Source organism: Nuphar pumila, chromosome 5, assembly GCF_984573655.1.
Source record: "Nuphar pumila chromosome 5, dmNupPumi1.hap1.1, whole genome shotgun sequence".
NCBI lineage: Eukaryota > Viridiplantae > Streptophyta > Magnoliopsida > Nymphaeales > Nymphaeaceae > Nuphar > Nuphar pumila.
In genome coordinates, this window is record NC_143253.1 from 18084273 (window position 1) to 18108056 (window position 23784).

At 38.2% G+C, this 23784-nt stretch overlaps 2 protein-coding genes and 1 pseudogene across 4 annotated transcripts; 2 read left to right on the forward strand and 1 right to left on the reverse strand.

Annotated features, from left to right (window-relative positions):
• Positions 1–2766, forward strand: LOC149836985 (small ribosomal subunit protein bS6c-like; annotated as a pseudogene). The gene is made up of 2 exons (XR_016432078.1): positions 1–405; positions 2464–2766. The product of XR_016432078.1 is annotated as a small ribosomal subunit protein bS6c-like (transcript).
• Positions 2767–6359: 3593 nt separating this feature from the next.
• On the forward strand, positions 6360–11174 carry LOC149836986 (protein DETOXIFICATION 36-like). Its single transcript, XM_090007942.1, has 6 exons — positions 6360–6641; positions 9654–9835; positions 10028–10114; positions 10454–10510; positions 10712–10827; positions 11077–11174. Exons 1-6 carry the CDS (start codon positions 6360–6362, stop codon positions 11172–11174), a joined length of 822 nt encoding a protein of 273 aa, XP_089864068.1.
• Positions 11175–11413: 239 nt separating this feature from the next.
• Positions 11414–16453, reverse strand: LOC149836987 (uncharacterized). 2 transcript variants are annotated; one of them, XM_090005717.1, is made up of 6 exons: positions 16330–16453; positions 15934–16226; positions 14354–15710; positions 12494–13620; positions 12013–12356; positions 11414–11721 (listed from the first exon to the last, which is right to left on the reverse strand). In XM_090005717.1, the coding sequence occupies exons 2-5, from the start codon at positions 15934–15936 to the stop codon at positions 12015–12017; spliced, it is 2829 nt and encodes a 942-aa protein (XP_089861843.1). In that variant the 5' UTR covers positions 15937–16226; positions 16330–16453; the 3' UTR covers positions 11414–11721; positions 12013–12014. The 2 variants fall into 2 exon arrangements, with proteins under 2 accessions (XP_089861843.1, XP_089861844.1); XM_090005718.1 differs by having other exon boundaries at positions 15934–16015; positions 16083–16425.
• Between the last annotated feature and the right edge of the window lie 7331 nt (positions 16454–23784).

Sequence of the window (23784 nt, forward strand, 5' to 3'; positions counted from 1 at the left end):
AAAATGGCAGCCTTCTACTCGTCGACTCTCCTCAACCCTTTCTCTTCCTCCTTGAAATCCACCACCACCACCACCACCAATTTGGTTTCCTCGGCCTCTCCACTCGTCGGTTCTTGCTCTCCTCTGCTTGTTTGCTACAGCAACCGCCGTCCACGATCGATCATAAGAGCACCCACCTTCAATTTCGTCCGAGCTCTAACGCTGGACTTCTCGGGATCCTTCTTCGAAGACGGCATCGGAGACGACAACAACGATTTCGGGCTGTCTGCTTCGTCGATTGCGGTTGATGAGAAGAAGGAGGAGCCCCAATGCCCGCCTGGTCTGAGGCAGAAGGAGACCATGTCCGTTTTGAGGCCGGATATGTCCGAAGATGAACGGCTGGGATTCACTCAAGGATATGAAGAGGTGAGGCTTCTCGATTGGTGTTATGTTTTTGAAGGATTCTTGGTTGTTTCGTTTGTAGGTTTACTTGTTTTGCAGAATGTTGGTCAATTTCTGTTTTTTTAAAAAGACTACATTTTGAGGGTTCTTGCTTCTTCCATTTTGATTCTGTGATGGTTTTATTTGTTATGCATTGCCTTCAACATTTTAGGAAATTTGAGGAAACCCCACGTTTTAGTTTTGTCATTTTTGTTGATATTCTTGAAGGATTATTGGTATTTTCTCTTTGATTTTATGATGGTTTTATTTTTGTTTTGTTTTGTTTTTTGGAATTTGTGGTGTCATGTTTTGTTTGTTTATTAGAAATTTGAATTAGTATAATCGAACTGCTAACTCTGTATTCAGGATAATGATCGTATAGGGTTGCTGGTACTTTGCCCGTACCCATTGAATGTTTGCTTCCTCAGTGCAATCCTCCCATGGTTTTTATATGTTTTTATTATGTTTAATTTTGGGTTCAAACAAGATGGTACTATTTGTTGTTCTGAAACGGCAGTTTTTTCACCAAGAGGAATGCAACTGTGTGGTGGTTGTATTGCACGATTGTTAAAGTTAGTGGTCTCATCATAGTTGCTCAACAGGATCATGGGGTTTCCCTTGGCCTAGCCAAAATATATATATATATAAAAAACAAAATCTGTTTCGAAGTTGAACATATCTGAGAAATTTCTAGATGCATAACCTAAAAGATCTTTGAATTTAGTAAAGATAAATACATTTACATTTTTGAAAATTATAGAAAATGTATTGCCATTTAAGATTTATTGTTCAATCTAGTTAGAAATAGGTCTGCCATGGTATTGTTATTAACGGAATCACAGTCGTTAATTGTGTAAATCTAAAGAAAGCTCAATTCTCATTTTGAATTATGTCATAGGAAGCATGATTCTCATGATAAGGAAACCGAATTTGGGAAGCGAGCTTCTCAAGATAGGTAGATGCTTCTGGTAACCATGGTTTGCCAACCATTTATGGTGAAAACAACCCATGCAGGATAACAATAACATAATACTAGTCTTACTCTAAAGCCTTACGTGCTACCTGTTCTGATGTAGAAAACTAAAAATCCAAATCTGTTGTTGGCTTGCTGGTGTTGATATGTGTATAAGATGGTCATGACACTTCAGATAAAAAAAGAAAGTAACATGAACGAAATCAACTAGCTATGTGACTCAGAAAGGTATATGATTGCAAAAGAGACCAACAATATGAAAATTAAATAAAAAATCAACTAGCTATGTGACTCAGAAAGGTATATGATTGCAAAAGAGACCAACAATATGAAAATTAAATAAAAAATCAACTAGCTATGTGACTCAGAAAGGTATATGATTGCAAAAGAGACCGACAATATGAAAATTAAATAAAATACGGAAAACATTTTCATCTTAGACACTGAGCGTCATAATTGTTGTAATCATACTGATGCACTAGATCTTATCTAAATTATCGTACGTGTAATATACTAATGTGTGATCACTTCATCTAGATTTTGCTCAATTCAACACTGAAATATAATCTTTTGTAAGGTAAAATCTGAGAAACCCACATCTTAATGTCTGATTGTCAAAGAAATGTTGCTACGTGCATGTTTTTGCAAAACTGTGACTGATTCTTTGATGGTACAAGTAATTTGTTCATTTCTTCACTGCTTGGAGCTAAAATTTCAGTTCTCCCCCAAGCTTCAGTTTCAATGAGTTTAGTTACAAGAGAAGAAGTCATGTTTTGCCTATTGGAATTATAGTCATTTCTTCTTCATATCAGTGGTTTCAAAATTAAATGCTCATAGGACTGTTTTATTTGGGTTTTTTTGTGCCAAAAGTTTCATATGAGCTGTCCCTAGGCTGCGTCATTTTTCATGCTCTTTGAAGTTGATCATTTATCCCTGAAACTGAGCATCCCACAGAATTAGTTCCCTGCCTTATATGACATAAAAGTAGATTATGCATTCACAATTGTTTATTCATGTTTAGTAAGTTCTTGATGAAGGGCAGACACCGAATACTGCTTTGTATTGTGCAGTTGTTGGTTGCTGGGGGAGGCATGTACATTGAAGTGTTCAACAGAGGAGTCATTCCATTAGCCTACAGCATTAAGAAGAAGAACAAGGCAGGAGAGACCAACACATATTTGGATGGTATCTATCTATTCTTCACTTCACGAAACCCGAGTCTACGGCTACACTTGAGACCAGACTGAAGGCAGATGATGATGTCATCCGATCTTCCCTCTTTAAGATAAGAAAGAGGAAATACTAAGAGTTGAATGTGGCCCTACTGAATGAAGAAAAGACAACAGAAACTGGAAAAAGAAATGGAGTTGCATCTGTGCCCTTCCTGCTTTTCAAGTAATCAGATGAAACCATCTTGTAATATTTTTTGTATTTGCTTGTTGTTTGACCTTTCTTTATTATCCTTGAGCACTAGAAAAGTAAATTGAATTTTCAAGAAAAGAAAATCTTTGGGAATGCATTTGCAGCAGATTTTCCATAGTTTTTATAGTTTTTCACCAATGTTAACACGCTTGATTCTTGAATCTGATACATTTTGCTATCCTTTTATGTTTGCATGTTTTTCACAATTGTGCACCCGATATTGAGGGTGTTTGGCATTTGTTAAGCTCAAGATGCATCGTTTAGACTGCTCTCCAATCATCACATAAGCAGCACAAGTTGGACATGTACATTGAACATATATCCTATTTCTCTGGATAATTCAGGAAGGTAGCTATCTAAACACAAGATTGAGGAATCACCTATTCATTGATGATTGTCTGTAAAAACTGCTTATCATATTGGTGAATTTCTGGTGATTGGCGCTATTTAGTTTTATCTATTGCACTGCGATTTGTTTCAATTTTCAAGTTGTTATTCCTCTGTACGTGATATGGTTTAAAATTACTTGCCAATAAAAAAACTTTAAATTTACTCTGTGTTGATATTAAGGAAATAGTGTTTGGTATTACTGTGTAGTAACCCCCCAGGATCTGGCAATAATTTGTTTCAGGAAATTTACTGTGCATATTCAGTGAACTTTTCACAGATGACAAATCATTAATTATGTTTGCTAAAATTAAATTGAAAATCCTAGAACTTGATGTGGTTAAAGAAGAACACATGCCCGAAAGGGCTCTGCTCATCTGGTAAGGGTGACTTGTGAATGTCACCAAGTTGACAGGACCTCACAAGTTTGAAACCCACGGGTGGCGTCTCTTGCCGCAAGGTCGAAGCTGACCTCAAGGGTTTTATCAACAGGAGGCCAGCCATTGTGCGGTCCATGATGGGAGGGGGTTTCCCTTGGATTATCAAAAAAAAAAATGTACATGTTCCATGAGCATAGCATGGTAGAGACATCTTACAGTGACAGGAGGTACTTGCTGATAGGTGTGGACAATGGGCTGACCCGGCCTTACTTGGACCCATTTATCTTTGGACTGCTGATTATTTTTGAATAAGTTAGCTTTTTTTTAATTAGTGGACTGCCGATTCTTGGGGTGATGCATCCCTGAATCTACATGGTCCATTTATTAACGGATCGGGTTTTAGCCTGGTTTTAATGAGTTCATGCATCAAAATCAGTCCGTGATCCAACACGGTGAGCTAATGGGAGCTTGCGGGTTAGATTGGATCTTAATGGATCCAAGTGGAACATTGGTAGCAAAGGTTGATGCATTGCGTGCAGAGTGATTATAAATAGTAACGGCCAACGCATTAAGGCCGATTTTTGTTTGTTTTAGGAATGCACTATCATGCCAACCCGAGCCCAACCCATTATTAATTGGACCAGGTTTCAACCATTGCCTTAGTGGTCTATCAGCTCTTAGTGACGATTCATATAAATGGTGAATCCATGGAAGCTCATCATTGAATTTGAAAGCCATATTTTGACCCAGACATTTTTGGGATGCCGCAAGGGGTGTCCAGGGGTTGGATTTAATTACCTGGACCTGACCCGGACCAAACCCTATAGGGTCCTGTTATGGTGACAAATAAGAAGACCCGATTAAGACCTGGGTCCCGACCCAAAAGTCCGATTAACACATGGAGCCGGGTATAGTTTGTGAAATTTTATACCAAACCCGAACCCGACCTGAGTTCTGATTAAGACCCGCAATTTTTCAATGTAAAAATGATAAAAAATATTATTTTACTGGGTACGGTTTCTCTTATAGTAGACCCGATTAAACCCGGGTTTGGACCCGATACCATACCCGAAAATCTGGTCCAAAGTCTGGTTCCACCTGGTTCCGAACCAAACCTGACCTGTTGACACCCCTAGATGCCGCCATTAACCAATGAACGGCAAGTGCCTTATCACCATTTGGTGGTTCAAGTAACAAGGATGTAAGATAATCGGATTCAGAGTTAATTTTGGAATCGGATGCATAAAGCCTGTACTTAACCTGGATCCAATTAGATTATATACCCTAATAGATCCAACATATACACATAGTCAGGTCGGATCTCGTATGACTTTAAGTTAGACTTGATTCAGATTCAGACTCGGATATAAGCATGCCCCAACCGAATTCGGGTTCGATTAGCATTCAGATATGGTTTTGCTTACTGAATCCAAATAAATGGACTCAGATTTGGTTGAATATCTGACCCGAACCCAAACTATTTACTTCCTTAGCTGTCATCCATCCCTCACAATTATCATTTGCTTTACTGTTTTGTTTTAGTGGACCTTCTCACCATATCCACTAATGCATGCAATGAAAACCACGTAGAAAATTCAGAAACTCAAATAAAAATATCAAATTAAAAGGTCCACTCTATATAACCAGGAAGCTTAAAGCCTTATATAACATTACCATTTGAGTAATTAATCGAAAAAAGTGTCAAAGCGAGCCATCAAATTCACGCATTCAGAATGATGCAAACTGGAAGCGAAGAAATCAAAGTAGAATTAAAGAATCCAGATCCAAACTTGTAGATCTGAAACTAAATCAAGATTTGTTTGGATCTGATTTTATATTTGAATTAAGTCCGGACCAACATGAGAGAGAGAGAGAGAGAGAGAGAGAGAGAGAGAGAGAGAGAGAGAGAGAGAGAGAGAGCGATTGGGTTTGTGTGGTTATCCAACCGAACAATAATCAGATTCAGATTCAGATTCAGATTCAGTATTCAACTTTGAATCTGAATCGGAATCCAAACCAAATCTAATGGATAAACCAGTCTGATTGCGTAGAAACATATCTGATTAGCTATTTGGATCCAGAATCAGTATTATCCTTTTTCCATCTGAATCTAATTAGCCAAGATCCAATTAGGTCAGCTTCAGTAATGCCTAGATGCAAACTGAGTTCGACCTGTTTTCCCTACACACACACACACACACACACACAGAGAGAGAGAGAGAGAGAGAGAGAGAGAGAGAGAGAGAGAGAGAGAGAGAGAGAGAGAGAGAGAGAGAGAGAGAGTAATACCATCCTTGAAAGTGAAGGACCCCCCCCCCCCCCATCCCTTAAAAAGTACTAGTCTGACTGAATAAGATAATGAAATCTGATAGGGACAAAACCTACAAAATGGATAATATGGGTTTCTTACCTCCTCCAACTCACCCGTGTCTGCTGTTCAAATGCACCTGGAAGCCCACCCGGCTGTTGGAGTCAAACTGCCAACCCTCCTCCAACTCACCCAACAAGACACCCCACCTAAAACAACCCAATGTTTGCATTTTCAGGTTTCAACTATCAGTCCAACTTCCCCCCACATGAACAAAACAGAATGAGATGCACAATGAACTGTCTTTACATTTCTTCAAAAAAAAAGAGATGCACAATGAACTGAGATGAAATGGTAGAAAAAAACAGCAGAAGCTAAAAACTTTTCTTCATATAAGCTGCAGCTCCTCTGCTGTAACTCCCATTAAAGGATTGAGGTGAACTGCCTTCTTCAACAGCTAAAATTCCTTATGTCCAGTGATTGGCCTTGCAGCAATGGCAGGTACGAGTACGTGCAGCTGGACAAGCTCATCTCTTTATCCCAAAGGACTGCCAGCACTGTCGGCTTCTGTAACTCGCCATGGTCAGAGCTCAAGGCGCATCTGCTGCTGGTTGCACCATCAACTGCCATTGCCTTCATTCAGTATTCATCAACTGTCATAACTGACTCAATTGCTGGGCACCTCGGGCAGTTCGAGCTCGCATCTCTTGCCATTGCTTACACGTTTATGCAGCTCGCATATGCTGTGCTGGTATGAACTTTGGCTATTAGATTTTGCATGGTTGCTAAGACTCTAGTGATAAAGCCCCTGAACATTCCTGACCCCATAGAATGTGAAGCTCTCTTGAGAAATGCTCTTTACCTATTTTTTTTTTTCAGCAAATGAAATTCCCCAATAAGATTTTTCTTATTTCTGTTTAAAGAGGATCTGAGATTTCAAACAAGCTTTTGTTGCTAAAGTATTAGTGACTGGATGCTCGATAAAATGACTGCCATTCCACCAGTGCCATGGTGGTCCTTTCCTAAGTTGGTCGATACCACTGGTTGAATCAAACAAGAAAACTGCCTTGATTGCTGCTTAAACTGTATCAATAACCCCAAACAGGAATTACGGAAATGTAGCTGATGTTCTCACTGCAGTTATGATCCAATGATATAACACATAGTCAAGGTTGTTAAAAGTGTTGAGGTGAGGCGAAGCGTTACCGCCTCGATGAAGTGAGAGGTAAGTATCAAGGCATTGAAGCGCAAGTATCACAACAATGAGTAGCACAAGATAAAAAAACATGCAACTATATAATAAAATAAAAAATAAGTAAATAATTATGTATTTTACTAACATGTGAGAACATATAGTTTTTCACGTAAAAAAATGAACATATTTATACACACAAAAAGTACATTCAAACACATAGGTAAAGATTAAGAACTAAAAGATTCAACTCGTTTTTAAAGTAAGATTAAAAACAAAACTAACATATATCTCCCCTAATTAAAATAGTATCATGAGTTTTGATTCAAACATCAATTGATAAGTAAATTGAAAATATGCATGACTCATGTTGAGCTTTCAAAGATCAGGTTGAAAGAAAAAAAATGACACATGAAGTAGATGAACATGTCATGGTTTTGTTTATAGTGTTTTGTATTTCACTTGTGCACATATATTTGGTCAAGTTATTTTAATATAGAAAAACTTATGCACTTAGTAGATTCAAAATCATCATTTGGAATGCATTGCCTTATATGCAAAACAAAAGCCCAACCTAATAACCATTTACAATTTTCATAAGAAACAAAAAAAATAACATCCATCTGTACCTCAAATTGAAAGAGAAAGATATGCAGCACGAGAAGAAAAACCCCAAATCAGACCTTTTAATGAACGAGGGACATTTGAACCAAACAACTCAGAATTAGGGTTTGTTTGCTCGAAAAGAGAATCTCCAAAACTCACAAAATTCTGAAAATCGATATATATATATATATATATATATATATATATATATATAGATAGATAGAGAGAGAGAGAGAGAGAGAGAGAGAGAGAGAGAGAGAGAGACCCTTATCAAAAGGCAAGAAAAGGAAGACTAAAAGACTTTTAGAAAAATGAAAATGCATGTTTCCCTTAATGCACATACTTGCCAACGTAATTCACATTATGTAAATACGTGAAACATTACCTTTTTACATGAATACCTTTTTAGTATACGAGGCATGTGCTCCTCTTCAATGTACATACCTTGAGCGAGGCGTGCGCCTCAAACACTAAGGCACACACCTCATAAACAGCAACACCTCAATGTTGTGCCTTGGGGCATGAAGGCTCGCCTCGCACCTGAGTAGTGCGCTTCATGCCTCAAAGTGTAGGTACTTAACAACATTGTACAACACGAGAAGAAAAACCCCAAATCAGACCTCCTTTTAATGAACGAGGGACGTTTGAACCAAACAATTTGGAATTAGGGTTCATTTGCCCGAAAAGAGAATCTCCAAACCTCTCAAAATTCTGAGAATATATATATATATATATATATATATATATATATATATATATATATATATATATATAAGAGAGAGAGAGAGAGAGAGAGAGAGAGAGAGAGAGAGAGAGAGAGAGAGAGAGAGAAAAAGAAACCCATACCAAGAGGCAAGAAAAGGAAGACTAAACGACTTTTGAAAAAATGAAAAGGCATGTTGCCCTTAATGCACACACTTACCAACGCAATTCACGTTATTAAGTAAATACATAAAACATTACCTTTTTAGTATGAGGCATGCGCTCCTCCTCAATGCACATACCTCGAGTGAGGTGTGCACCTCAAACACTAAGGCACATGCCTCATAAACAGCAATGCCTCAATGCTGCACCTCGAGACATGAAGGTTTGCCTCGCACCTGAAGTGTGTGCTTCAGGTCTCGAAGCATAGGTATTTAACAACATTGGACATAGTGGCTTAATTTTATTAGTCATTTCATAGGGAAGGGAACCAAGGATTCCTTCTGCTAGAGTTTTAGAGATGGAAAAAGAAAGCCTTCTTTTGTCACCATATATATATTTTTAAATTCTTCTGAAATCAACAATGAAAAATTCCTTATTTTTCATGTGAATTATTTTATTCAAGTTTGAACATGAAGGGTTGAAGTATCCCTTTGTTCAGTCAATGGCTCCAATTCATGTCACCAATGTGAGCAATTCATGTAAAATAACCATCTTCTAGCACATAATCCCAACAGAATATCCCAAAAAACATAGGCTTCCAGGTAAAGCAGAGTTACTGTTAGTCTTGATTACAATGTTATGTACTTCACAGATTCGAAATCATTTGGTTATCTTTGGTTCCCAGGAATAGCGTGGTTAGCTGACATAATTTAATTTGGACGTGGTTTGCTTTCAACAAAAGATTTGTGTGAAACTCAAAATTAACTTGCAGTGAAGTGCATTCTTTGCCGCTTTTCCTTTTTCTATTTAGTCTTTCATTATATTAGCTAGGCATCTTAAAATCATATCAAGTGTTCACTTAAGTGTTTGACTTGCAGAGATGGGAATGGGAAATGCTTGGAGACTGTTGGTGGTCTAGCCTTTGGTGCCAGAGAGTATGATATGCTTGGGATATATGCACAGAGATCAATTATAATTCTCTTGGGTGCAGAAATCCTTCTTTAAATTCCTTGTCTTTTCTCAGAACCACTAAAGATTCTTGGTCAGTCTGCCGACATTGCAAAAGAAGCATCTTTTCTGCTAAGGTGGATGCTTCCTCAGCTGTTCGCCTGTGCTTTGAACTTCCCTCTGCAGCAATTTCTATATGCACAGAGTTTGATCATGCCTTTGCTTTGGATCTCCGTTTGTCTAGTCTTGCCACAGATGCTTTTGAGTTGGATTGCAGCATTTAAATTGAACTTAGGTTTGACGGGGATCATAATTATACAGGATGCGTCCTGCTGGTTGTTCACAGTCCTGCAATTTCTATATATCATTCTGATTCTTGCAAGAGTTCTTGGACAGGATTCTCCATCTGCGCATTCTACTGTGAGTAGTCAATCACAACCTGACCATTGTTTTACCCACGGTAGCTAGAGATAATAGAGAGCCCTTTGGCTTTTTGAACTGTTAAGTGTTCGGTGTTTCTTTTATAGTCTGCATATGTGGTATTATAAGATCCTCATCCTTTTAGCAGGAACACTAAGTGATCTGGAGATCAAGATTGATGCTTTAACCATATGGTACCAGAACCTTGTCTGCAGTTTCTGTTCTTTTCCTTCACACATGCACATACAGGATCCAATTTAAGTTTATCTTCTGGTTTAAAATTTTAATTGTTCTCCATTTCAACGCACCTGTCTGTTAAGGTTGGTTGGCTCAATTTGATGTTTTAACAAAACATTGCAATCGTAGACACACAATGCATCAGTAGATAAGGCTAGCATTATCAGTGCAGTGAATAGTTAAAGCTATTTTTAATAACTTTTATCTTTTGAATGCCTGTGAAATTGTGAATGCATTTGGATCTTTGTTTTACAGAGTGGGTTTGCCTAACATTGGGGAGATCTTTTGAACTGCAGCATCAATCTGATCTACATTGAGGTGATGGTGCCATATGCATTCAATGTGACAACAAGGTTCGTTCATGATAGTTAATCCATTCTTCACTTCCAAATAAATCCACCAAGTTAAGAAGAATCTCTTCTTTCTTGCAGCGTAAGAGTTTCCAATGAGCTTGGAGCAGGAAATTCACAAGCAGCAAGCTTCTCAGCTTTCGTGGCGATGGCTGGATCCTCAGTTGTTAGTGTGTTTCTAGCTGTTCTTTTTCTCCTCTTAAGAAACAACTTGGGGTACCTCTTTACCAACAGAAGCACTGTTGCCGAAAAAGTTTCAGAACTGGTTCCACTCTTAGCCGCAACTGTCATTCTAAATGGTCTACAGATGGTTGTTTCAGGTAACCTGTTCAAGTTCTTCACTGGGGTTTACCTATAAGCAAGAAACTGAAAATTGAAAAAGCAGGTGTTGCTACTGGTACTGGGTGGCAGTCCTATTTCGCCTATGTGAATATTATATCATGCTACTCGGTGGGATTGCCACTTGGCCTGGTTATCTGTTTCATATTTCACATGGGAATCACTGTAAGTTCCAAGAACCATGATTTACCAAATTTTCATTTCTCTGCTCAATTGATTGTGTTGTATAGTCATGAATGCGCTCTGCAGGGAATTTGGTCAGGATAGCTGGATCAGCCTTACAAATTCTCATTGTGCTTTATATGACATGGAATGCAAATTGGAGTGAACAGGTACCAAGATACAAGTCTGATTTCTGCTTAAACAATTAGGCACATCTGCACACACCTGCATGAATATTGGTGTGTGTGTGAGAGAGATTCCTTTGTAGGATGTCTCTGTATTACTGAAGTCTGCTTGTTTGTGTAGTGCAAATTTTACAGGCCAATCAAGCCATTGATTTCTTGAGGACTTGAGGCAAAGTAGTAGTTGTTATATCAATACAGAGATGGAAATGAACAAGGATTATGCAAATCAAAACACTCATTGTATAAAGAAGATTATGGTCCCCAGACCCCTCTGTACAATGCATGTGTGGAAATTGGTGTACAACTCTTCACCTCCTTGTATATGTATAAAGAGCTGATGAGCTTCTTCAGAGCTTGCATGTAGTTTCAGATTATCAGCTGCACAAGCTTATAGCTTATAGCTTACATCTTGTACTTTCAGTTACCAAATATTAAAAAAAGATCATGTATGCTAATGACTACAGCCAACTTTCATGCAAAATGCTTTCTAATCTTCATCAGTTTCCAACTTTTCATTTGATTCAATGCCTGAAAATGGAAATAGTATGTCAATAGAGCTTGAGGACTTCTCTTCAAAAATTTAAAAAATAGAGGTGGAGCTTGAAGAATTGTCAGTGTGATGGCAGGTTATTGTGCACTCGACCCATCTGCCCATTCTTCAATCCTATGGTCAAGACTCTGAGTCCTACCGGGCCTTGTCATTGCTTTAAGATGTGGTTCCCACACATGCATGTAAATGCACTTGTACCAAAAGATTATCGGACTTGGAAGGAAGAAGAAACTTATTTTTATCTTAATGAATTAGATTTTAAGACTTACCTCTAATTTCTCAAATGTAGAAATCCTTCACAAGCCAGTGTTCCTTCGACATCTCCAATAATCCGTGCGATTCGGACTTCCAAACCCCTCTGTATTTCCTTCAAAAGAGTTCTCATGCTGTCAGCGAATTTTTTCACATCCACACCAGAAAATTCAGCAACCTTGTCGAAGGTTCCAGTAAGAGCGCATGTGGTCTCTGACATTATCTCCACCAACTTTTGCCCAGTTGCCACCATATACCTTTGCAGTTGAAATGTTTCTTCAAGAAACTGCTCCAGAGCTCCTGTCTGCTCCTTCCTTCCACTATCAGAATCTTTAGTTCTTTCCTTTTGATCATTCACATGCTACATTGAGAAAAAACAAAAAGAAAAAAAATCACAGAAGTACTTTAAACTGCCAGAGTTGGTCAAATTTTATTCAGGAGAAAAGTGGATAATATTCTGGAGTTAATGTAACAGGAATAAGAAATTAATGAGGCTACCATTCGTTTGCACAGATCATCGGTCTTCTCTTCAAGAGTTTGATATCTCTTCAATTGTTTATTCAGCAAAGTAATCCCAGAAAGCAGGCCTTTCATCTCAGGCGAATTAGTCATCTTCTCTCTCCCATATTTGTCTGGAACATGAGTTTCAGTAAGCCTCTCCATTATGAGGAGTTGCTGTTTCAGTCTTTTGATCTTGTAAGACACCCCTAGAGCTTGGATGTCCATCTTCCATGAGCATTCTTTCTTGATCATGCATTGACCAGAAGAGGGTATTTTGTCATCAACCCGAGCCTTGTCCTTTGAAACTTGTGAGTTTCCCTCCACAATTTCATTCTTATTGAAGCTCACCGTCTCCTCTGTTCCAACCTGAAGTCCTTGAGTTCTTGATTCCATTTCTTGCACTTCTTCCTTAGTAAGGCTTTCCCTTGTTTCAATCACTGTCTTTACAACTCCTTCCTGTTCCACCTCATCAAGGTCATCGTTTCCCATTTTCTTCAGGGAACTATGTTCAGCGTTCTCAGATGGAAGGGCTAATCTGGTTCTTGTCATGTCCACTGGCATCCTTTCCGTTTCCTTCCATTCCTTCTCATACTGTGGAGTTGGTTGCATGAGCTTCGATTCTGTAGGTGGAAAACAATTTTCTCGGGGTTCGCCATCCACCTCTTGCCAAACTCTAACTAGTGTAGATTTTTGCTCCTGGTCCTTTCCTCTTAATTTTCTCTTTATAACCTTCACTTCTGACCATATTGCTTCATGGCCTGGAACAGGAGATATTTCCCGAGCCGTTGAGTCATTCTGACAATTTTTTATATGTGAGATATATCTGTCATTCATGGCTTTCAGGTCCTTCTCTTTGCCCAACAACAAGGATTCTAACCTTGTATTCTCACTTCTTAGTTGTGTTAAGTTTTCATTGAGCTCTTCTATATGAGACTGCCAATGCTTCAATTCAAGTTCCATACTAAGTATTTGCCAACGGAAGGCCTCTAGCTTCTCATCTTTGAGTCTCATCTGTTCAGCAAAGGCTTCTATTTCTTCATCATGTCTTTGTTCAAGAATGCTTGTGTATTTTTCTGTCTCTGATTGAACCAAATCTTCTAATTGTTTAACACTAGTTGTTATCACTACAAGAATGAAACAGAATTTTTTTAGATTGGCAAACTGGGGTTAGGCAGAAACCCACCAGTAGCTAGATACAATCAGATCACATCCTCAGTAAGGTACCAAAACCAATCAGGGGGCTTGTCTTCCCAGACGCTTTCCCTCTGAATGGTGTCCACCCTTGGTAGACAAGCAGCAGCATAGTTTGCAGTAAAAAAAATCAGGCACACATCATTCTTTCATTTTTTTTTAAAACAAGATAAAAAAAATCAATGAAGCATGTAAGACAAGAAGGCCATGACTATCAAACTTGAGATCAATGGTTGTGTATGTGCTTGCACTTACCATTGCAACCACAAAATGGGTGCTATGGTAAACCAAGAAAGCATATCCTTGTATGACATGATACACAAGTTTGCTTAATCTCAGATACTTTGATACTAAGGCCACACGTTGAAATCTCAAAGAGGACGCAAAGCAGCAGAAGTTTAATAAAGTGCTAGAATTCTGACTATTGTAGGGAACGTACCAAATTATAAAAGAAATAAGCAACTAAAGAAAATAAGCAATACCAACAAAACCATTCTAAAAATTGTACCACATTCTAACATGCATAATCATTGCAGATCTTCCTAATATATGGTTCTATTGAAGTGTGTTTTGCTTATTTTGTTATACGATGGTTTTAGGTTTGGTTTAACTTAAAAATGGAACAATATGGTTAGACAAACATTGAGGATAGAAACAGGCGCATACCAAGATCTCTGTTTCCTGGAGAGTCGTTGTCAAAGCAGTCTGCTTTTGCAGTACTTGTTTCCTTTGGCGTGATACAGTCATGCTCCTTCCTTAACTCTGGCTCCAAGTAATCAACCAAAAGAGTCTTGGGGCTTGACAGCAACGGATTGTTTGTTGGTGGCAAATCTATGCAGTTTTGATACTTCTCATTTCTGGCACTGCTAGTATGAGAAGATCCATAATCCTTCCACAGTAATGCTTTCTTATCTGATGGAATCTCTGATCTCATATCAAGTTTGTTACTCGAGACATTTTTTGGATTTTTGCTGTGCTTGGTCGTGGCTTGGTCCTTTGATTCCCATAGATTGATCAGTCTTTCAAGCTCCAGTTCCGCTTGCCTCCTCTTAGCTCTCATTATCTTTAGATCCTTCAGCAGCTTCTGCTTCTCCCCTGAATCTAGCTTGAACTTCCTCAACATGGCAGACACAATCTTGTCTTTCTGCTCTGCATCGCTTTGCATTCGAACAAGTTCCACGGAAAATTTGTCTGCCATGGCGGCGGCCTCTTCCTTCTGCCCAAGTACTGCATCAAACTCCAATTTTGCGGCCTCCACCTGCTTGAGGACCCTGGCCATCTCAGCCTCGAGTTGACGTTGACTAGAAACGAGCTCCACGAAGGCGGTCTTGTGCTTCCAAATCTCTGATGAATGTTCCCGAGCTTCCTTATCTAGCATTCCGCGCAATTCCTCAGCAACAGCTTCCGCTCTTTCCAATTTCCTCTCTGTTTCCATTCTCCGCTTCTCTTTCTCCTCCACGTCCTTAGCCTTCGCCTCCAGCTCAAGGTCTCTCTCCACCAATGCTTCATTCAATTTGTAAATGGCATCTTCCTTTTGAGCACATTCCGAGCAGGCCTTCCCCTCGAGCTCATGTAAATTCTTCAGAGCAGATTGCAAGTGCTGCACCAACCTCTTTCTTTCTGATATCCAGCTCTGCTCCTGCGTGGCGTAAATCGCGACAACCTTCGCATTCGCCTTCGCGTCCTCCCTTCTTCTTTTCTTCATCTCCTCAATCTCGGCCTGAGCTTGAAGAAGCCTCCTCAAAACATCAGACTCACCACCAGTTCTTTCTTGCCTCTGTGCATTCCACACAAGTATCCCCAACAGTTGAGCACTGCCTTGCAGCATCCTTTCCATCAGAACCGTCCATCCTTCATCCACCATATTGGTGAAGTAGGTTTTCTTTGCAGACGAAAGTAGATGAAGGGCTGCAAAGGCGCAAGAGACCCCAAAATACATTGGATAAACACCATCATTCTTTCCTCCACCAATTGAGAAACAGCCAGTGACTTCCTTCTCATCCAACATCTTTACACCCTCAATCTACACACACACACATACAAAAATTGCCTCTTTAAAACAACACCCCACATGCAATAAACACACAATCTAACTAAAAGCAGAAAGTTCTCATCTCCTCACCAACTATACAGTCAAAACAGACATCAAATCAAAAAACAGTAACAAAAAACAAGCAAGATCATCAAAGATTTGAGCACCACCAAATGTAAAATGGTAGGTTTTCACACAAAACTTAAATACCCACCATCTATTAAGCACAATTTCCCCTTTTTGCTCCTCTTCAAAGAAAGAGTGCATGAATGGTGATGAAGGGGGGTGCATTACACCTGCACAGCATGGAGAATGTGAGGCCCCTGGCTTATCTCAGGTAGGCCTCTCAACAGACATACCCACCTGAACCTTCCAGAAAATCAGGCCTTCTTTTGTATGTACATACAAAATCAAGTCTTCAGAATCCCTCACACGCTTCAATGGCCAGAGGGTGCCACAGAAGCCTGACTCCTAGCACCGTAGGCATGCATTTCACACGATTCAAGCCTGAAAAAAAATCACCAAGCAAGGACAGATGTGTGTAACGGAAAAATGGCAGCTCATTCATCCCTTTCTCTTCTCAAAAGCAAAATACCAAATCAACCCCCACCTCTTATAACAAAACCAAGGAAGCCATTATTGTCCAACAACCCTCATAGGTGATCCATCCAATGGTGGTTAGGAAAGAGACCACATTTTTATCTCCTCAGCTCCACTTTAAGGGAAGAGTCTGCCATGATTGCTCAATTAGCAAGAGTCTTGCCTGCACATGGAAAATATGAAATACCCATTTTAGATCTCCTTCTCTACCCTCAAATATGATTCAATCAAATGGTAGTTCTGAAAATACCTCATTTACCCTCTGGGTGTCAACGGGTCGGGTCGGGTCGGGTCGGGTCGGGTTTGGTTCGGACCAGGTGGTATCAGACTTGGACTCAGTTTTTGGGTATGGTATCAGGTTCAAATTCGGATTTAATTGACTTGGCTATAAGAAAAATCATATCCAGACCAGATAAAAACTACATGAACCAGACCCAGACCATACCCGGTAAACCATATTTTTTTATCATTTTTACATTGAAAATTTTGGGTCTTAATCGGAACTTGGATCGAGTTTGGGTATGGTATAAAATTTCACAAACTATACCGGGCTCCATGTATTAATTGGACCTTAGGACCCGGACTACAATTTATAACCATACCTCAATCATATAAAGTTTGGTTCCGGTCAGGTCCAGATAACCCAGGCCCGTTCACACCCCTAATAGTATAATAGTATGGACTTTTAGAACACCAGTGCAACACTTTCTCTGAGGACCCATTTGTTTGTCACTAAAAGTGAGGTCTTTTGTGAAAATGTATGGGCTGACGTTTATTTTCGTGGGCCTCTCATCAATGACCAAACAAACTGTGAACTCTTTTTCCTCGCCAAAAAAGAACCCAAAATACATGAGGCCCTCAGTTTCAGGGAAAAAGGATTTCCTTGGGGGTGGCTTGATTCAGTTTCCTTGAAAAGTAAAGGGTGGAAGAGAGTGCCACGGCACCCTGTTCAGTGAAAAGCAAACAGACCTTAGTGAAGACTTGAAGAAAAAGAAGAGGTAGCCATGATTGCTCAATTACCCAGATTCTTGCCTTTCCAATGGAATTATGAAATACCCATGTTAGCTTTCTTTCACTTCCTCCAGATTTTGACATGATGTTTTGTAAACCAGGAAAAGGAAAGGGAAAAAGCATGGGACCCACCTGGAGGTCACTTGCTCTGGCTTCTTTACAGAACAGACCCAAGACTTTTCTTTTGATTACCTGTCTGCCAAGGAACATGGAAGGAGTACCAGTCCCCACCTTAATTTTTTAGTATAAATGGTCTGAACTGGCTGATTGGAATGATTTTTTTTCTTTTCTTCTTTAACCATAAGAGTTAAGACCACCTTTAACCGTGGTTATTTTTTTTTTTTCTAAACCGAAAGCACAAAAGCTGAGATTTCCAAACGTTGCACTCATGTTCTCAATCTGTTATATTGTATAATTTCCACTTGTTATTACTTTTTATTTTTCTCTTGGCTTTTTGTTCACCAATCTCAACATGAGAAATAGTGAACCACATCTCTTTCCCCGTTCCCCCCATCGGAAAAAAAAAGCATGCTATTATTTCCTAACTAGGAAATCAATTATGGTTAGTTAACTATTGCTTGCGTTCGGGTGCAATTGAAAACTCTGTACAGTTTCATGTACGAATCATCCTAATTTCTAGCCACTTCAAAAAATAGTAGCTGCAAGTAGGGATGGCAGTGGACCTGGAGAATCAGGGCCCCACCCTACCTCGCCCTGTTTGGATCGGGGATGGAGGTTAAAATCAAAACTTGTGCGGGGATCAAGGCAAGGATGGACTTACGCTTTCTCGCGCCCCGCCTTGTCCCGCCCCATCCCCGATCCCCGTTAGTAAAATGCTAAAATATTCTTTAGGGATGGCAGTGGACCGAGTGAAAATGGGGCTCCCACGTGCTTTGCCCCGTTTGGACTGGGGATAGAGGACATGAAACTAGAATGGAGGAGGGGATGAAGGGCAGAATTTTAAGATGGGGGTGAGGGTGGGGACCTTGTCTCCTGCCCCTCGGTCCATTGCCATCCCAAGCTCCAAGTACTTTTGTGCTTAATTTAAACTTGTAGGTCAGATTATCATTGCTTATTTATTATAACTGTGTTTTGATCAAATCAATTGAATAAAAATATTGGTTTTTCTATCATGAAGCTTTTGTGCAGTACTCACCAAATGTTTGATAAATTGGTGAAGAAACTGAACTCTGGATTAGCTTGAAGGCATGCTGCAATAAAGTTTTCTTCAAAGCACAGTTGCCCTTTCTGTAATTGCTCAACAGCTGCGGTGGTTACCAATGTGGTCAGCGGGGTCATGTGTCAAACTGAAGGCGGAAGATCGAATCTCACTAGTGCTGCAGTTGTTTTGTCAAGCTTGGGGCACTTAAGGCTGGGTGGTGGTGTCCTCAACCTGGAGTTTTACTTTGCAGGAAGTGACCCAGTCCTCAATGAGGGTTTTCCTTCATCATTAATAAAAAAAGGTGCAACCAACCTCAGACATATTGGTGCTTTGTCGGCCTTCTTTTTGCACTAAGATGATTGTTCAACATGATATATATATATATATTTATTTATTGTATGTGTGTGCGTTAGGTTACTTCTTAAGGCCTTTCAAAAATCAGAGTTGCAGGTGTTTTTTGCTTCATCCCAACTGTTACATGTGTTTATCACTGTTATAGGTGATTTTTCCTTCATCTGGACCGACAAATGTGCATATCATTGCTTGCTCAGTAAAAAGCATGCTTTTGGATCAAATTAATTAATTGGATAGACTTGAATATTCCATTATCAAGTTTAGTGTGACAACCCCATTGATTTTTCATCTTTAAAATACACATCGTATTGGTATAAGACATCCACTGGATCAAATTAATTAATTGGATAGACTGCTCTCTCTCTCTCTCTCTCTCTCTCTCTCTCTCTATATATATATATATATATATATATATATATATATATATATATATATATATATATATATATATATATATATATATATATATATATGAGAGAGAGAGAGAGCACTTATAATGAAAAAGTGTGTATGGAAGTTTGTGCTTTACATTGAAAGGCGAGCATTGAAAAGGAAATATCTTACCTTTGAAAGCTCCTAAAGGTCGTCTTTTTCCTCGTTGGCCAAAGTATCTTAAAATAATGAGAGCAACACCGTCACCTGCCCCCCAAGGCTTGATCATGAGATTCACACCTCCCCCTCATAATCCGCCCCACTACCACAACCATGTTTTCATGGCCTTGTCTGCTCCCCCTTTTCCATTCATCCTGGCCCTCCCTTCAGATCGAACCTGTAAAGTTGCCAAGTGCTGAGGAAATGCACTGCAAATCCCCATAAAACTAATAGTACAACCAGCCTCACCTCTCATTTGTTTACTCCATTATCTATCATTAACATTTCTTTATTCTTCTCTGCATCTTCTTTTGGAAGTAAGAACACTTATTTTTTCATTTTTTTAAAAGTTGCAAATTAAAGCATTACATCATTCTCTTTATTCTTCTTTTTATTTTGATTAAAAAGTTTTAGATTCTGCATAAGCTTTTAGGCTAAAGAAATGACATCAACTTTTAGATTCTGCATAAACTTTTAGGCTAAAAAAATGACACCCATTTTCCAGTTCAATCCTGACATGAATGCCACATGTAACCCCCAAAAATGTTTAACATGAAAAAAAAATAATGATTTTTTTAATACTTTTAAATTAACAGTGCAAACCATTTGCTAAAAGATCGGTTAAACATTCTGAGCAAATTACAGAATGAACAATCATCATAACTAAATTAAAATGTGAATAACATTAACTATTAAAATTTAATTTAGTTCCAATAATTTAAAATTCATATCAAAGCATTTTTAATCTAAAATAACATTAAATATTTTTTTCAAAACTATCTCTGAGAAAGGAAAAGACTGGCTCTTGACGTCGTCTTAGCATCTCTTTTTTGCTTCGCAGTTATACATCATATTTCACTTAAAAAAACATAAAATGAGTCAGACTCGTGAAAGCCTAGTAGACAATACTAATACAAGTAAATTAAAATCAATATACATGAGACATACTACAGTGCATTCAACCATCAAAATAGATAAACATCCAATTCAGGTATACATGTTATAACAATTGCATAGCAATATTATGTTTCAGAAACCAATAGGTATTTTATGCATAAGTAGATAAACATGCATACACTTACCATTGCAGAACAGAAGAACTTTTATGGATGAATGATTTTAATCACTTTTATTTAAGTTTTTTTTACGTAATGCATGTCATGCTTAACTAAATGCACAAACATTTAGGGTTTTCACTTCTTAACCATGTGAGTACTACACCGGCTTAACTTGGATCAGGACCATGACTCATGAAGGGTATATTCAAACAAGTTGTGACTTAACCCTAATTGGACACCTTTCACCAGTCCTGAATGAGGGACGACTTAGCCGAGAGAGAACTCCCAACACCTCAAACCTGATGCATCAGACTTCACTCATGTATTCCTTAACCTGCCACCCAGTGACTAATGTTGAGGTTTTCCCTATCTCCGTGCTTGGGGAAGAGCAATCTTTCATGCTCAAACACTTGGTTTTACGGAACCTGGAGTATTGCTTACCCTCTCATTGTAAGCCTCAATACAATTAATGTTTACGTCATATTTTTTTAATATCATTAATTCTATTATTTTTTCATGCACACACATAATGAATCTATCACTAAGATTCATGCCTCCAATTTAGGCTTGATGCATGATTCAATGCTAATAATGCTTTCATGTCACAATGCAAAGTATAACACTTTCACTTACAAATTCATTCATAGACATTAAACATAATTAATAACACGCATTCATATATAATTGCATGTTACACTATAATGCACAAGCATATGCAATTCAATAATAGTGTTCATTTATTCATTGTCATGCAATAATAATTAATCCAATGTCATGCTTATTAAAAATTTAAAACATGCATTTATACAACATTCTAGGTCATAATTGCATGTTAATTTAGCATTTAAATTCATGCATTAACATCAGAAGTTCATACTTCACATAACTTAACCAGCCCATATTCGGTTCAGGACCTCGTTAGGCAAAATTTGCCCCGTTGTTACAACAACCATCGTTTTGTACACAGATAGCAACCAAAGTCTATTTTTCTATAAAACATGCACAATTTCATCAATTTTCATACTCCTCAAACAGTCATAAAAACTCCTTATAAAGAGTGAGATACAAACATTTTACCAGGTAGTGGTCAATTCCCGATTTGCATAGGTAATAATAAGCAAAAACAAGTAGATGTTAGCAAATATTTTTTTCCATGATTCATGATCAGTACCAAACCAGTTATCATGGTCCTTCTCAATCTAGTACATGAGTAATCCAACACTGGATCAGTGCCTTAGGGAGATTACGTACCGTAAAAAAAAATGATGGTACTTGGGTCTTAAAAAAATATGATAAGAAATTTTTTTTTTTTAAATCCAATCGACCATGTCCCCTTAGGGACTGGTCTGTTCCATGACCCATTTCTGATTGGGGCCTGATCTACCAATAGATCAGTCCTCGAATTCCAATGATCATGTTACCATTTTTTTTTTTGAAATCGAGTCAAGCCAGCCATGCTCTCAAATGTTCAAAAAGCTATCCATGCTTTGTAGAAATTGATAGCTTAAGTGACTGAGTCACCAGTAACATCAGTTTCAACCCTAGAGTATGTGATAAGTGAACGATTTATTAACAATAGCCATATTGTAGTTTGTCAATGGATGATTTTGTTTACCACTTGTAACTACATATGAATCAACCGCCACACAATTAAGCTAGAACAGATACTCAGAACACAATAACTCAAAAACTCTCTTACACATCTAACAACCCTGACAAAGTGTAGATTCATGGTGCGTATTGGAGATGCAAATAAGGCCAGGCCGACTACATGCTTGTACTCGTGCATCTAATCTTGTAACGTCCAATTTTGTTTCTATAAGCAAAACAGATCTATTGAACCTATAAATGGGACAATCCCTAGTATCAGGATGGATCAGACCCAGAAACTATGCACCACATTCCCTTTTTTTTATAAATAACATTTCATGATGACTTTGAGATTAAGCATGAAAGAATTAATACAACAACAAGGGAAATTCTAACGTCAAGAATAAGGGTAGGTATATGGTAGCTCTCAAAGCTTTCTAAATTTGATATACCTAAACACATGCCAAATAATAACCATTTAATAGTCATTTTGTGATCACAAAAAATCAAACTTAGAAAGGCAATTCATCAACTTTTAAGAAAAACTTAATTAATTCATTAAACCATTTTTTTCTTAAAATATGTTGAGACCCATCATTCCCAGCATTAGTAGGGACTGATCGAAATCCCCTGCAATGCGACCAACACCGATCAGTGTTGTTCAAATCGGGTCGGTCCACTCAAACCCGGCAAGGGTCTTCTTGTGCTCATACTCATTTTTTTTCAAGAAATATCAATCAGTCCCGACGTGACCAAAAACTAATTTGAAAGCAAATTCACTTTCGTATGCATGGCTGATCCAGGTATGGATCAGTCCGTGGATTCGAGTATCGATCATTCAATCAGTTCAACACTTAATGGGTCTGAACAAATATTGAGCCCATCATAAGGAGGGTTCAATATATGGGTTCAAAACCGAAGACACCTGATGCATACTGACCCTAGCCTACAAGTATCAGTTTAGAACTCCCTACCTTGAAAAAACCAAAAATCGATATTGAAATCATACACATACATGATTTGCACGAGTCGATCGGATTCCACAGTAGGTTTCTCCTCTTGCAACCTTGCCTCCTCCTTCAATAGAGGTCGACCCTCCCTTAGAGAAAAAGAAGAAGAGCATGGGAGAGGGAGTTAAAAAAAATCCAAACAAGGGGGTGTGAGCTCCTCCTTTATTTTAAAAATTATTTGACCTAAGGCCAAGGGAAAAAAAAACCTTGGGGATTTTCTATCCTAAGACCTAGGGTCTAACCAAATTATTACATATATTTTTTCTATAAACGTTAGAGAGAAAGACTTTCTAACTTACTATATGTATCCCTCTTCCTTATTTTAATTAGGAATGTTGGGAGGGGTCAAACATTTTAGAAGACTCTACACACACACATTATATATATATATATATATATATATATATATATATATATATATATATATATATATATATATTAACATACTTAGCTTATTAACTTTTCTCACTAATTAATTTATCTTCTTAACTACATTGCTTACATTGAAGTTCTTATAAGGAGAATAAATATTTTATTTTGTTTTCCTTGTAGGTTTTTCAGCCACATAAGGAGGGCCCACTAGGGGGGAAGGTCCCACATTAGGGATCCTTTCTTATATTAATTAAAGCCTAAAACTATCTAAGTCTAATTCTATTACTAATAGACATAAAATTTTCTATTTAGGCAAC